This window comes from Pseudorasbora parva, chromosome 23, assembly GCF_024679245.1.
Source record: "Pseudorasbora parva isolate DD20220531a chromosome 23, ASM2467924v1, whole genome shotgun sequence".
Taxonomy (NCBI): Eukaryota; Metazoa; Chordata; class Actinopteri; order Cypriniformes; family Gobionidae; genus Pseudorasbora; species Pseudorasbora parva.
The window spans coordinates 33,055,863-33,071,812 of NC_090194.1; the positions used below are offsets into that span (position 1 = coordinate 33,055,863).

The 15,950-nt window shown below is 38.4% G+C and overlaps 1 protein-coding gene across 4 annotated transcripts in view; it reads left to right on the forward strand.

Moving 5' to 3' along the window:
* Positions 1–1,950: 1,950 nt before the first annotated feature.
* Positions 1,951–15,950, forward strand: part of clip1b (CAP-GLY domain containing linker protein 1b) — a 35,840-nt gene continuing 21,840 nt past the window's right edge. For 2 of the 4 annotated variants that reach the window (XR_010901185.1, XM_067432593.1), the window contains exons 1-14: positions 1,951–2,107; positions 3,891–4,059; positions 4,127–4,614; positions 4,698–4,822; positions 5,836–6,037; positions 6,120–6,317; positions 6,399–6,502; positions 6,621–6,681; positions 7,609–7,713; positions 8,520–8,648; positions 8,760–8,876; positions 11,112–11,169; positions 11,458–11,708; positions 12,605–12,658. Coding sequence is in view for 3 of the 4 variants with exons in the window: in XM_067432593.1 (XP_067288694.1) it covers positions 3,972–4,059; positions 4,127–4,614; positions 4,698–4,822; positions 5,836–6,037; positions 6,120–6,317; positions 6,399–6,502; positions 6,621–6,681; positions 7,609–7,713; positions 8,520–8,648; positions 8,760–8,876; positions 11,112–11,169; positions 11,458–11,708; positions 12,605–12,658 (1,980 nt within the window). In the remaining variant the exon portion in view is untranslated. The remainder of the gene's footprint in view (positions 2,108–3,890; positions 4,060–4,126; positions 4,615–4,697; positions 4,823–5,835; positions 6,038–6,119; positions 6,318–6,398; positions 6,503–6,620; positions 6,682–7,608; positions 7,714–8,519; positions 8,649–8,759; positions 8,877–11,111; positions 11,170–11,457; positions 11,709–12,604; positions 12,659–15,950) is intronic. The other 2 variants (XM_067432594.1, XM_067432595.1) reach the window with 2 other exon arrangements.

Genomic DNA, 15,950 nt, shown 5'->3' on the forward strand with positions numbered 1-15,950 from the left:
ATATGTGACATCAGTTATGTCATTAGAATCTCTTGAAGCATCAAAAATACATTTTGGTCCAAAAAATAACAAAAACTACGAATTTATTCAGCATGGTCTTCCCTTTCGGATTTGTGTTCAATCCTCAAATAAAAATTTAAACGGTTTTGAATCAGCGTATTGATTCATGATTCAGATTGCCAAGGTCTCGTGATTTCAGCATTTTGGCAGTTTGACACGCAATCAGAATCATTAATCAATGCGCTGATTCATAATCGTTGGATGGCTGAAAACTATTACCATTTTAGTCTTTAAGCAGCCTTTATTGTCTACATTATGCCTCCATTGGGAATGTGATTATAAAAAATATGCTTTCGTGTTGTGCTGCTATGTTTGCCCTATGATTTTCTTGGACTGGGAAATGACTGAAATGGTTATAGTGTTAAAATAACATTTTCCAAAGATGCACAAAAGTATGAACATGGCGTCCTCCATTTTTCTGACAACAAAGGACCAGAACACAACAAGCTCATAATCACGACTTCTGAAGTGGGAAGTAGGAATCTTCCGATAGCATGTGAAGACAGCATTAGTTTAGCATTATTAGCATTACCTACAAGAGTGGTGTAGGTATGACATCAATTTGTAGGCCAAATGCGGAAGAAAATTAGCATTTTAGCACTCCTGGTGCCCTCGTCTCAAAGTCAATAGTGTTTTTGGAATGGGATTTTGGTTAAATGGCTGACATAAGCTCTGTGGTGAACACAAGCTCAAAACACTGTCACATTTTATTGTACGACATAAAATACATCTGTATTACCCCACTCGTGATTTTTTTTTTAAAGCTATTTGTGTTGAAAAACATGGTCGCTAACCAAGTTGCTAAACGGGACTACAGATGCTGTCGAGGTGATTAAACCTCATCACGCCGAGCAGGTAGTCCGCTTTTACAGCCTCATTATGCTTATAATGTGCTCTTATAAACTACTCTAACTCAAACTTTCTAGGGAAAAGTTTTTGGAAAAAAACAGAAAGAGTTGTCGGAAGCTTAGTGATGGTGACGCTGAAGTCGAGCGGCCATGGTTTAGTCTACCTTTAGACTTTTACTTCTGTCAGCTGCATTTAGGCTTCCAAATTCATAAAAGTTGTGTTTATCTGTGATAATTATCTTGATGGACAAAACATGCATCATAAACGTTTATTGATCACGGAGCTTGTTTTTAGCATAATCCAAAAGCCTATGGGAAAATCCTATTGGGATCCAGCTTATGCTAACTTGTTGGCCTACAAAGTACCGTCATATCTGCACCACTCCTTTGCGTGGGAAAACCGTGGATTTGGCAACATATGGGCACCATCAGACCAATGGAAATTTACCTGAATTTTATTATTAACATCAAAAACTTTGGTTGAAATGCACCTGGTATCAGTTTACCTGCAGTTAAATTATTAATTCTAGTTTTTACAATCTTTAAATGTCTTGTGGTCAGCGGGTCAGAATAACAAAAAGGTGACATTTATATCCGTCAACACTTTAAAGTAAATAATAATTTAAATATAAATTATTGGAAATGCAGAAAGTAAGTGGAAAATAAAAACGGGACAAGGCAAAATGGAATGTGTTTTGTTTAAATATTTTTGTCAATATCCACTAGTGGCCACCAAAGACCACTTACACATTTTGGCTACATTCATTCACTGTAAATAATAATTAAAAAAAGACTATTTCCTCCCCCTAAATTATTTCTAATTATAGCTATAATTTTTTTTTATCATAGGTCAACTATTTTTTCTGTTTCTGCCCAGCACGACATTACAATTTGCCTGAAAGACAAGTGTTTTATAATTAAACTTATTCTGCCACAAAAGTCCTCATTCATCGTTTCATAAATGTACTTTTCCTCACTTTATCTGATGCGGCTGATTTTAATTGTTCTATATAAACATGTTAATTTACATTTATACTGATGCAATGTCAAAAGTCTCTGTAATTGAAGTGTTTGGGCGCAGCTTTGTGTTGAATTGCCTCACCCATCATCATCATCACTAGTGTGAGATCATCCAGACAAACAAGAAATCCCTTCATTTCCCCTGCCACGGAGGGATGCTTGACATTAAAACGGTTCAGGTAAGAGAATATGATCACTTTATTCCCTCTAAGGCTCATGTATTGAGCTCATGTGTGATGTATTAAGAGGATTAGCTCTTCTGGCTAATGTCGGTTAGCAGACAGTTTGTTATTATGTGAAGTCACAGCCACGCAGAAACACAAATACTGAATTTCTGACCAAAAACAGACCTTAATATATTTGTTTAGAGGAATATAATATGAAATTCATGGATAGTTTTTGACATTTATTTTGACAGTTATTTGTTTAGCTAGTTGTCGTTAGCTCGCTAGAATAATAAACAATGACAAATCTTGTAACGTTATTTTGTTATTAACGATCCAACTTGATCTATATTGCTGTCTTCATATTAGGTGATAACCAGAAGCAAAAGTATAGATAACTTTATTTTACTCCTCCTTCAACGAAATAAATAACCACTAATGTATTATTCAAGGATAGAGTAAAAAATTGTTATATAATTGTTGTCACTAAAAAGTGTTGTGGTGGTATGTTGTTACAGATGTAATACCATGGTATGTGTATAAAGACATGGTAACGAACCATAGTACTCTTTTCTTTTTTTGTGTGTAAGATCATGAGTTGTTTTACCGTTAGGTTTTATTGTGTGTCATGTTGTGGATTAGCGTAAATATAAATGATTTTGTACTAAGGATTAGCTGTCATTAACTGACACAAATAGCCATGGTTACCATGGCAACAACAGTCCCCACTAAGTAATGTTGTTAGTTATTTGATCATTTAACAATATAAAATCATATATTTTATATAAACCAACAGTCACTAACAAATAAAGTACAATGGTAATACCATGTTTTTTTTTTTAAATTAATAATGTTTTTTTTGTTTTTACCATGTCATGTATTAAAGTTGGCATGAAACAGAAGTAAGTTAGCTATAGAGGCTGTCCCTTTTTTTCTTTTCTATTCTTTTTTTTTTTTTAGCAGTGCCGGTTCTGGAAGTATTTTTAGTAATTTTTTTTCATTAAGTCTTCGTTATAAGCCAGGAAGCTATGAGGTAGCTATGAGGTGAATCACAACACTACAAGTTTGGTTTGAAGCAAAAAAGTTTTTGAAAATCAGGCGAAAATACAAAGTCACAAGACTGTATACATAACAGCTTTAGACTACGAACAGCATAATCCAATTAAAAACGATGGAGAAATATAAAACTACTAATTTACCAATGTGTGTGTGTATATATATATATATATATTAAATAATAATTTAAATTTTCTTTCTGGTGACGTATGTAGGTCCGAACATTTAGTCTGCTTAAACCCTGCCCCTGCAAGCTCATGGAAGAGTACAACACCCACACACAAAAAAAAAGATCGATAGAACAAATTCTTGCCTTATTCTTTTTTGATAATCTGTTGCACTTATTGCCATTTCAGTTTCATCACAACTTTAAATTTAGGGTGGACACGGGTACTTTTTGAGTTTTACATTTACATTTATGCATTTAGCAGACGCTTTTATCCAAAGCGACTTACAACTCAGGAGTACAGGAAGCGATCCGTCAAGAAGAGGCAAAGAAAACACAAAACGTGCCCTAAATACCAAGATTTGTATACTACTCAGAGTAGCAAAAACCAGAAAAGGGAAGAAGAAAAGAGAAATAGAGGACGAAGAGGTTTTTTATTTTTTTATGATGATTAAGTGGAAGAGATGAGTTTTTAGCTGTCTTTTGAATGAAGCGAATGTTTTTAGGGGGTTATTGTCACACAACAAAGACAAATAAAATTGCATTCTTAACTTATATTAACATTTCTTCTGTCAGGGAATCCTATCTGGTCAGGGAGGGTTGATGGTTTTCCAGGCCCTGCAGGAATAGCACATTTGCGTGCATAAAGCAGGGAAAATGAGTACGGGGAAGCCAAGTGGTCTCAAACCACCCACCAAGATTGGTAAACCAGCTGCGGCGCCAACCAAAACCTCACCCACCTCAGGTGAGTAACCTTTGGGTTACATATTAAATGCACTGATTCAAGATTGACGTGACTTTTTTTTTTGCAGCTGGCGCCAAGGCTATAACATCTCCGACCTCCAATACCGGCCAAGATGGGCCGTCAGATTTCTCTGTTGGCGAGCGTGTTTGGGTCAACGGAAATAAACCAGGCTGTGTGCAGTTTATCGGAGGGACCCAGTTTGCTCCGGGCCAGTGGGCAGGAATAGTTCTAGATGAGCCCATCGGGAAGAACGATGGATCTGTGGCTGGAGTGCGCTACTTCCAGTGCGTGGACTTGCGAGGCATATTTACTCGACCCTCCAAACTCTCTCGTACTCCCGTGGCAGAGCGTGAGGCCAATGGCACACAGACTCACGGCAACAAGACGTCCCCCACCCCTGCCAAAGATCCTGCTCCTGTCACTCAAACCAATAGTGCAACCACTAAGACCTCATCAAACCTAACCAGGGCCGCCAGCGAGTCTGCATCCAATCTGTCTGAGACGGATTCGGCCAAGAAGTTACAGCGGGAAATGAAGTTGGGTGATCGTGTACTGGTAAGGCCCATCTCTGGTCTGTCTTCACACTTTAGTGGCTCCTTGAGGGAAGTTTGAGGAAATGTTTTGGTTGCATTCCTTAGGTTGGAGGAACCAAAGCAGGTGTTGTGCGTTTCCTGGGCGAAACTGACTTTGCGAAAGGTGAATGGTGTGGCGTTGAGCTGGATGAGCCTCTTGGGAAGAATGATGGGGCAGTGGCTGGTGCAAGGTAAGGCCACAATTTGTCAAAATTACACAAGATCAACCGGTGGGAACAAGATGTTCTGTTTAAAAACACATTTATTAAAACTAGATCTTTACTTGCTTATCTTGCTTAATCTGAGCACATTTTTGAGACATGCTTGAGAAGCCATAGAAGAGTTATTTGAGATTACTGGGCCTTTTTTTTCAACTATGGGCCAGATTTACTAACAGCTTGCACCAGCGCAAAGCCTCTTTTAGTGTTAAAACTGTCAGATTACTAAAGAATAGCGCTGAAAAGGCGTGGGCACAGTTATTTTTGCGGCTGATCTTATTGCCATATGCATTTGTAGGAGTTTCCCTCTCAGACGCAAAATTTATGAGAGTAGAGTATTTAAATGAATCATGCAAGGTGATTTAATAAGGTTTGCGGTTGTCAATTTACTGGTATTTGTGCCATTAATTACTGCCCAAAAAAGCATGTCTTAAACCAGATGCTAACTGGTAGATTGCATTAGTCATTATGGAAATAATCTGGCTGTGTCTGTGTTCGTTAATTTGTGTGTCGTCAGTAGATCATGCACAAAACTTTCCACTCCCATCTGTGCTTTTTTGGAATTGCGTTCTCACACTAATTAGCTGTTTAGTAAATCTGGCCCTATATGTCATATAGCTTCACTTTTCATGTTCAGTTCCCAATGGACATTTTTGTTGTTGTTTAAAATAGGTTATTAACGGTGTCTTTATGAGAAGTGTACTGTAAGTGCAGTGCATATAAAAAGTCTACACACCCCTGATAAAACAGCAGTTTTCTGTGATGTAAAAGTTTTTGCACATTTAATGTAAAAATTACTATGCAGTACCACTGAAAACCAAAGTGACAGTTTTCAAAGATAAAAACCTTGGAATAACTAACTGCATAAGTGTGCACACCCTGAAGCATCTTTGATTTTATTACAGCACTCAGTCTGTTTGGATAGGAGTCTATCAGCTCGGCACATCTTGATTAGGGAGGTTTTATGTATTTTTATGCTCTCTTAGGTATTTTCAGTGCCTCCCAAAGTATGGACTATTCGCTCCTACACACAAAGTCACACGCATCGGGTTCCCGTCCACCACTCCTGCCAAATCCAAATCCTCCAGGCGCAGGTCGACCCTGAAGAACAGCCCCAGCGCATCTTCTGTCAGCTCCCTCAGCTCTGTCACCTCCTCAATAGGAGGCAAACCCAGCCGAGCAGGCCTGGTATAGTACTGCTCCTTTCGCTTACAAGTATATGTTCTTCTCCATGTGTTATTTGAAATAAGATCTGTCGATAATCTTTCAGCTCACAGAGACGTCTGCACGGTATGCACGGAAGATCTCAGGCACCACAGCCCTGCAGGAGGCCCTGAAGGAGAAGCAGCAGCACATCGAGCAGCTCCTGGCTGAGCGGGACCTGGAGAGGACGGAAGTGGCACGAGCCACAAGCCATGCTGGAGAGGTGCAGCAAGAGCTGGCACTGCTCAGACAGGGCCAGGAACAGGTCAGTAATTTTGTGATGATGGATAAGACTTGTGTTACATGGTGTTTTGAATCTTAAAACTTTGCATGTGTTTTTTTAAAGTACGCTGTCGAGATGGAAGCCAAGTTGGACCAGTTGCGGAGACTTGTGGAGACTGCAGACAGAGATAAAGTGGAGCTGATGAATCAACTGGAAGAGGAAAAAAGGTAATCCTGATTTTGAAAAATACTGTACATATTGCTTGTTTATTGCATGCAATTTCATGTGAATGTGTTAATAAACATTTGAGGTTTTAAAGTGTTTTTTAATTTTTTTATCCCACAGAAAAGTGGAGGACCTGCAGTTCCGTGTAGAGGAAGCTTGCATTACCAAAGGTGACCTAGAGGTAAAATGACCCTATCACATACGTTTACATCGAGAGAAACTGAATATGGGCAGACCAGCGCAGTCACCTGTCACAGATCAGTCTGTGTTAATGCAGAAATAATCGGTATCATTTATACTTAACTTAAAAAATAAATTTATAAAAAAAAAAATTAATTAAAAAATGTATACTTAATTTAAAAAATAAATATTGAGATAGATAGATAGATAGATAGATAGATAGATAGATAGATAGATAGATAGATAGATAGATAGATAGATAGATAGATAGGATGAAAGAACGATAGATAGATAGATAGATAGATAGATAGATAGATAGATAGATAGATAGATAGATAGATAGATAGATAGATAGATAGATAGATAGATAGATAGATAGATAGATAGATAGATAGATAGATCAAGATCAAATCATGTTATTAAATGAGGATCATTCATTCATAAGTTCAGAAATCACATTGGAGAAGTTTCTTCAAATAATATCAAACAAAACAAAACAAAACAAAAAACACTTTGTAGCTGTTATAACATTGACTCTTTGATGCTTTATTCACCTTATTCTCTTTATTTGTTCATTCATTCACTTTCATCCCTGCATTCTTCACTTTTCATCTTTGATCTCTTTCAAATGTTCATTCCTTCATTCATTCTTTTATTATTGACACCCTCCATCTCTCTTTCACCGGCCTGCTCTTTGAGCCAGTCACAGTTGTTTCATGTCTTTGTGTTTTTTTTTTGTTGTTTTTTTTGTTTTTATGCGTTCCTCCATCTTCACGCCGCTCTGTGTATGTCACTGCTGTCTTTGTCCTCATTCATAGAGGAGGATGATGTCAAGATCTGCATGAAGCTCTTCGTACTTGGCTTTTGGCTGGCACGTGACCACGCCGTTGGTGTTGTCTCTCTCTTTTCCTCTTCTGTCTACTAACAGACGCAGACCAAACTGGAGCATGCCCACATTAAGGAGCTCGAACAGAGTCTTCTCTTTGAAAAGACCAAAGCAGATAAACTCCAGAGGGAGTTAGAGGATACTAGGGTAAATGAATTTGTCAGATGGGAGGGGGAGAGAGATTTCTCTTGGGGGTGAAAGTCAAATCCCAATGCACGGAAGAGATTTTGCTTATTTTGGGAAAGTGATTCTTTTTTATTCCATGATGGATTGAGGTAGGTCTCTTTTTTGTAAGCACCACTGGGTGCATCTCTGGAAGTCATTTTTCATCCCAAAGTCAAAAGAAGAAAATAAATAATTTTATATAAAGGACTTTTTTTCCATGTCATTTAAGCACAGTTTCACCATAATTATCAGTAGCCTACTGTAATGTGGGAATATATATATATATAATTTAAGTGTCTTTATAGGTTTACACTAATTATCAAAATTTAGCGGCTTTTCAGAAGTGTTTTAATTTTAAGAAAATGCTTATGCTTACTGAAGCTGCATTTGTTTGATCAAAATACAGTAAAAAAAACATTAATGTTGTGAAATATGATTAGATTTATATGATTATGCATGTAATTAATTCCTGTGATGTAAAGGATTGATATATTGAAAACAGCTGTGCTTCTTAATATTTTTGTGGTAACTATAATAATATTTTATTTGAAATAGAAATCTTTTGTAACATTATAAATGTTTTTTTTTTTAACATGCAAATAATTTATTGCATCCTTTCTGAAAATCTTACTAAACTTAAACTTATCTATACCATAGTAGAATATTGTAAATTCAAAATGATTAGAATTTGAATGTAGATGTTTCATATCTAGTTTATGCTTAATGCATTAATAGACACCCGGTTTGGTCACATTTAACAGTTGATTAAGTCTCGTCTCCTGCTGTAGGTCGCCACGGTGTCAGAGCGCTCCAGGATCATGGAGCTGGAAAAGGAGGTGTCCGAGCTGCAGCTTCAGCTGAGAACTCTACGGGCCGAGACCTCGGGATCAGCCTCACCCCCATTACAAGACAAAAAGGTCTGTTCTTCCCCCTCTTTAAATCGACCTAAATAATATGCATTATAACATTTGCTTGTACACCAAAAGACATTTACATCATGAGATCACTGTGTTTGTGCATTCTTATAGATCAAGGAGCTGAACTTTGAGTTGGAGAACCAACAGAAGGAGGTGCTTCTATTCCAGCAGAAACTCGCCTCCTCTGAACAGGAGAAAACGTCCCTCCAGCAGCAGCTGCAGGATCTGGTAACATTGAGACTGCTTATTTACTAACCTGAAAAAACCCTGCTTTATTATTTCACATAATAATTACAGCAATATGACGCACTTATTTTTAAAAGTTTCTGTTTCTTGTGTTGTGCATATGCCTCCCACCAGCCCATATGGCGATCTAATAAGTGCCTTTATATTATTAAATTATTTAGATGTGCCTGGGGATGCATACATTTGTCTAAAGTTAAATATAATTTCCAAATCATTGTACTTGGTATTTGTTCTATTCAGTCATGAAGTCTTGAGAGGCCATGGACAGCACATTGATGTTGGGTAACTTTATGCCACTTCTGGTGCAAAAATTCACCCAGCTCGGATTTGTCTGATGGCTTGTGACCATCCATCTTCCTCTTGAGCACATTCCAGAGGTTTTCAATGGGGTTCAGGTCTGGAGATTGGGCTGGCCATGACAGGGTCTTGATCTGGTGGTCCTCCATCCACACTTTGATTGAACTGGCTGTGTGGCATGGAGCATTGTCCTGCGGGAAAAAACAGTCCTCAGAGTTGGGGAACAATGTCAGAGCAGAAGGAAGCAAGTTTTCTTCCAGGACAACCATTTATGTGGTTTGATTCATGTGTCCTTCACAAAGACAAATCTGCCCGATTCCAGCCTTGCTGAAGCACCCCCAAATTTCACAGTGGGTGCGAGACACTGTGGCTTGTAGGCCTCTCCAGGCGTCCTTCTAACCATTAGACGAGGTGTTGGACAAAGCTGAAAACTGGACTCATCAGAGAAGATGACCATACTCCAGTCCTCTACAGTCCAATCCTTATGGTCGCTTGCAAACCTCAGCCTGGCTCTTCTTTGCTTCTCATTGATGAAGGGCTTTCTTCTATCTTTGCACTACTTTTCATAGTAACCGTCGTTTAGTTTCGAACCGTCTTTGCCGCGCACTTCACCCCAGCTGCCTTCTGCCATTCTTTTTATAGGTCACTTGATGTCATCCTATGGTTGTTGAGTGACATTCGAATGAGTTGGCGGTCATTCTGGTCAGTGGAGTGTCATTTTCGTCCTCTGCCAGTCTTTAGCTTTGTTGTCCCCAATGTCTGCTGCTTGACCTTGTTCTTATGAACCGCCATCTTTGAAATTTTAAGGATGGAAGCAACCCGATGCTCACTGTATTCCTCTTCCAGTAAAGCCAGAATTGAACCCTTCTTTTCCTCACTCAAAACTTTCCTTTTCAACTTTTTTGGCATGGTCAATAGTTACAAGCTCCAATTACTTTTGAGGTACTACTAGCGCTGTTTTTGCCATTCAGCTGGTCCTACTGCAAGAGGATAGTGATGAACACAGAAGTGTTTTTTTATAATTTTATTTATTAAATAAGATTTGGTTCAGGTGATCACCTAATCTGCACCTCATTCGGTGTGCCTTACAGGTGTGCCTGTGTTGGAATTCAACAGACATTGTAATGGAATGGCTTCCATACTTGTAGAGATGCTGATTTAAGAAAAAATTGCGGTGGTCTCTTAATTTTTTTCAGAGCTGTATATCCTAATATTGTGTTGGTCCAAAAAGTTAGCAGCAGATTATTTAAATCCTGTAATTTGCGAGGTGGGGCCTCCATGGATCAGACTTGTTTGTTCAGCACATCCCACAGATGCTCGACTGGATTGAGATCTAGGGAATTTGGAGGCTGAGTCAACACCTCAAGCTTGTTGTGCACCTCAAACCATTCCTGAACCATTTTTGCTTTGTGTCAGGAGCATTATCCTGCTGAAAGAGCCACAGCCACAGCCACCCTGACTGGTCTGCAGCTATGCAGCCCTATACGCAACAAACTGCCATGCACTGTGTGTATTGACATATTTCTATCAGAACCAGCATTAACTTCTTGAGCAATTACAGAGTTACAGTAGCTCGTCTGTTTGATCGGACCACATGAACCAGCCCCATGTGCATCAATGAGCCTTGGCCACCCATGACCCTGTCGCCGGTTCACCACTGTTCCTTCCTTGGAGCACTTTTGATAGAGACTGACCACTGCAGACCTTATAGCTATTACAAACTCTCTCAAATCCTTACGCTTGCCCATTTTTCCTGGTTCTAAAACATCAACTTTGATGTATGTATGTATGTAGTTTACCTTGTCTGCATAATAACTTAAGCAAATTTTAAAAATGCACATCGATCAAACCATGGTGAACATTTGTTTTTGTCCAGCATGTTGCACTGCACCCATTATTGTTTGGTCTGTTTGATTTTAGACAAAGAAGCTTGACACAGCAGCAGATGACAATAATAAAGCAACACAAGCAATGCAAGGTAAGTAAAACATGAATCATCAAAAGCACTTACATGCTCTTTAACTATCTTTAAGCATCTGATCCTTTATATATTTGCATCCCTGAGCCTGTGCCAATGTGAACAGTCATTTTTGCATTTTCATGAGATAAACCAGCCATTCCCAGCAGAGCCATAACTCACAACGGCACACTTTTTACTTGCTCCACAATCCAATTTGTGTGAAAGTTTGCAAGAAAATGATCATATTAGCACAGATACTGCTGTATGAGCTCTTGTATGACCTCCTCCACTTCTGTGTGGTGGCAGAAATGGAAAGGAACATGAAAATGGAGAGAGAGAAGCTGGATCAAGAGTCCAGGGAGAAGGAGGACCTGCAGAGGGATGTGGCCGCCTGGCAGCAGCAGGAACGGGTGAAGGGAGAAGAGAGAGAGTTTCAGATGAAGGAGCTGAAGGAGAAGTTAGGCCAAACAGAAGGAGAGTTGAGCAGAATCACAGAGAGGAGCATTGAGCTGGAACGGCAGGTGGCGGAACTGAAAGCCCACAAGAACCAAACCCAGGTGACTGACATTTACCACTGTAAAACATTCGGCCAGTAGCTCCTGCTGTTTTATACACTACTGGTCAATACACTGGGGTTATGTTATTTGTAAAGCAGAATGATTTCTGAAGGGTCATGTGACACAGAAGACTGAGGTAATGGAATCAGGAACATGAGACTTTCAAAAACATAATTAAAAATCTTAATTAATTATTATTAATAATAAATAATCTTAATTATTACTTTTTTTTTTAGTGGTAAAAAGTGTTTCTATTATTTTAAATTATGTTTTTGAAAATCTCTTATGCTCCTCTCTTATGTTGCTTATGATCAATTTAATGCATCCTTGCTGAATAAAAGTATTAATTAAAAACAATGAATGACCCCAAAAATGTTTAATGGTAGTGTAAGTATAACATATGCACAAATTTGCTGAAATTAAATGAACATATTTTACATAATATTTAATCAAAATTTACTGAAAATATATTATAAATTCAAAAATATTTGAAAGGAGAAAATGCCTTTTTTTTTTTTACATTTGTTGTCACCATTATCCTTGGATAACAGTTTTCACCATTATTAAGCAGTTTTCAACGTTGATAATATGTTTCTTGAGCAGCAAATCATCATATTAGAATGCTTTCTGAAGGATCATGTGACACTGAAGACTGGAGTAATGATGCTGAAAATTCAGCTTTGAATCACAGGAATTTAAAACTTTAAAATAAAAAGTTATTTAAACTGTAATATTTCACAGTATTACTTTTTTATTTAAATTAATTTTATTTACTTTTAATAAGAGACTTTATTCAAAAACATTAAAACTTCTTACCGACCCCAAACTAGTGAATATGTGAGCATATTGGTCAAAAAGTGTAGTACATGTCTAATCAGAGGTTTTTTCACACACAGTCTGATGAAAAGCTGGCGCAGATGATGCACAAGAATAAGGAGTTGCAGGAGGAAGTAAGTATGCTTTACTCTTCATATCATAAAGATAAACAGTGTCCTGGATACTCTCACTTCATATCTGTTTTTGAAAAGGACCTGGAAGGGTGTGACTTTTTTGATGATTTTAACCTGTTCAAAAGTCGCCTCCGTGTGGCGTGGTTGCTAGGGTGCTCTGGGTGGTTGCTAGGTGGTTGCTCACTGGATCTCCTTGCCAGTCCATATGACTTGAGTTATTTGTACAGTAGCACTGCTGTCGGATGGCGTTTATAGACCATATTCAGAGCAGCACCATGACAGGTATGAAAGTAAGGCAACTTACCATGTTTTCAGTTGCTGTATAAAGCTCCTAAATCACTTTTTAAATTTTGTCTAGAGTTTTTTTGTCTACTGAAATTTCTTGGAAAGTTATTTTTGTAGTGTTTCGTCAGCAAAACGATCAAAATTGTATGAACAGTATAACCCACTGAAGAGATGTATGTCTATCACAGTCTCGCTTTCAAAAAAAATAAAAAATCAGACATGGTGTTACTGTGAATAAGGTATGTTACTTAGTGTTGTTGTTTTTCTTTTTCAAATCACTAACCAGCAGTGATTGTGAATTTTTTTTCTTTTTTTCTTTTTTTTCTTAACAGACCCCAGTAATAATAGTAAAAATGCTGAGAATACATATTCCACATTTGTAGTCCGATAAACGTGGTTTATTTAAGAGGTGAGCAGAGATTTTTCTCTGTGTAAATGTCCTGTTACAAACAAAATGGTTCAGACACAGTGATAGTTCATGCATGAGTCCTCTACATCTGACCGCCTGCAGGCTGCATGTAAAGCGTGTTCTGTGCGCTCATACATGGCCTTACATAATCAGCCCGACGGCTGGCACTTATCAGAGGACGCTTTCTTCCTGCGGTTGTGCTTTCCACATACGGTGAGACTGCCTGAAAGAGTCACAGGGCTTCTTATGTCACTGAGCCTCGAGTGATCTTGCTTGATTCAGCCTCTGTATTGCAGACTCACCTGCAGTGGTTCAGAGGATGTTGTTTGTTCAGTTTGTGGATATTAAACCTTTTAAACTTTATTTATTAGGAACAATAAAGACGTTCTTGATTTGAAGACATTGTGTGGATAAACCCATGCCAAGCATAATCGGTTAAGCATTTGCATGCATATAAAAAAATGCTATAAGGGTATTTTTGGTTTATTGTTCCCCGTGGCCTTTCAAACCAGACATTTGGTTAGTGCTAGGTTTAACAGACAACTAACATTCAGTAATATTACCAATTATCCATAGAGAGAGATCAGTGCTCGTTTTGGTAAATTCTTACAGATTTTAAGTTTGACAAGGCTGTTATTATTTAATCACCTTAATATTGTTCTACACCCATATGACTGACTTTTTCAGCACAAAATTACTTTTGGAAAATATGCAAGCATCTTTTTGCACTATTTTCCAAATCATTTGAAGCCATACCATAAAGCTATAGTTCACCCAAAAATGAAAATGTGATGTTTATCTGCTTACCCCCAGGACATCCAAGATGTATGTGTGTTTGTTTCTTCAGTAGAACACACATGCAGATTTTTTACTCCAACCGTTGCAGTCTGTCAGTTGTATAATGCATGTGTATAATGCATCAGTTGTTTAATGCAAAATCCTCATTTGTGTTTTACTGAAGAAACAAAGTCGCCTATATCTTGGATGCCTTGGGGGTAAGCAGATCATCAAATAAAATAAAATAAAAATAACACAAGAATGAACCTCATTGTTCTTGCTGAAGCTCAGACATAATGCGTAACACGAGAATGAACCTCATTGGTCGCTTGCGCGTCAAGCAAACAAGTTTGAACTTTCTAAATTCAATCTGTTCATCATATAAAGCGATCGAGCCAAAATTTACTAAACCGCTCTACTCATATGGATTCGTTTTATGATCTATTTAGGAACTTTTTGAAAATGGAAATAGTGTAGCTGTCAATGGGGAGACCTAAATATTTCAGATTTCACCAAAAATATCTTCATTTCTGTTCCAAAAATGAGCAAGTCTTACATAATGGAACATAATATAAACGGTAACAGATTTTTTTTAGGTGAACTGTCCTTTTAAATGTTCTCTATTCCTCAAATGACTTCAGAAGACTTTATTAAGCACGTAATATTAACACATTTTCTGTCACTATGAACTGCTTTTATATAATCAATGCTGTTATATTACTGTAAGTTTGAAATAACATGAGTACCTTATTACAGTAAAACATTTTGGTTGAACTGTCCCTTTAAATTTATTTTTGGTTTCTCTATTGGAAAAAGACAACCTGATTGTGACCTCATTTTGGACTTTTGTCCCCTCAAGGTTTAAAAAAGCAGAGTTAATTTAGGTTAGCCTGAATTTCCTTCTATTTTGTGTCATTCAAGGAAGACTCAAGTCTCTCGCACAGCCTGTGCTGAAGATTTAAAGCTACACTGTGAAACTTTTTTAGTTTATTCTTAGCTAAAAACACTTGTTAACACTTGTTAAAAACACAAAATATATGTGCTCATTAATGCATATTTACTTCAAGTAATAAAGTATTCTCGTAAGTTTATAATATGCCATTGAAAATACATATGGGTGAGGGGTTCGGATGTGTAACGGATTCACAGAGGCAGGATTCAAAAGCAAGTAATTCAGTTTATTTGACGGACAGTGTCACAGAAGTCAAAACTCAGAACAGTGAAGAAGTCCGGATAAGACAGAGCAGTGAGAGAGGCTCTGTTGGCGACACGGGCAGGCTGTGAGCAGCTGTGACTCGGGAGGTCGGTACAGGTAATCCGGGAAGGGATCCAGCGTTTCACGGAAGGGGGAAACGACAACCAACACGGAGACACAAGGGGAAACATCCAACAACGCTCTGACAAAGACAAGAGAGAAACAGAGAGACTAAATAGGGTGAAGGTGATGAGTTGCAGCTGGTGCAGGTGATCAGCCACAGGTGCGTGATGAGCCAATCCCAGGCTCCGCCCTCACCTACATTCAACACGCACCCAAGAGTGAGACAGGGAATCCATGAACCGTGACAGTACCCCTCCCCCTAGGAGCGTCCCCTGACGCTCCCAGCCGACCTTACCTGTTGATTGTAATCATCAATAAGGGAGTGATCCAGAATGTCCCTAGCAGGAACCCAACTTCTCTCCTCCGGACCGTAACCTTCCCAGTCCACCAAGTACTGGAAACCTCGTCCCCTCCGTCTAGAATCCAGAATGCGATTAACCGAATAAGTTGGTTCCCCATCTACGAGTCGCGGCGGTGGGGGAACCGGGACTGGCGGATTAAGG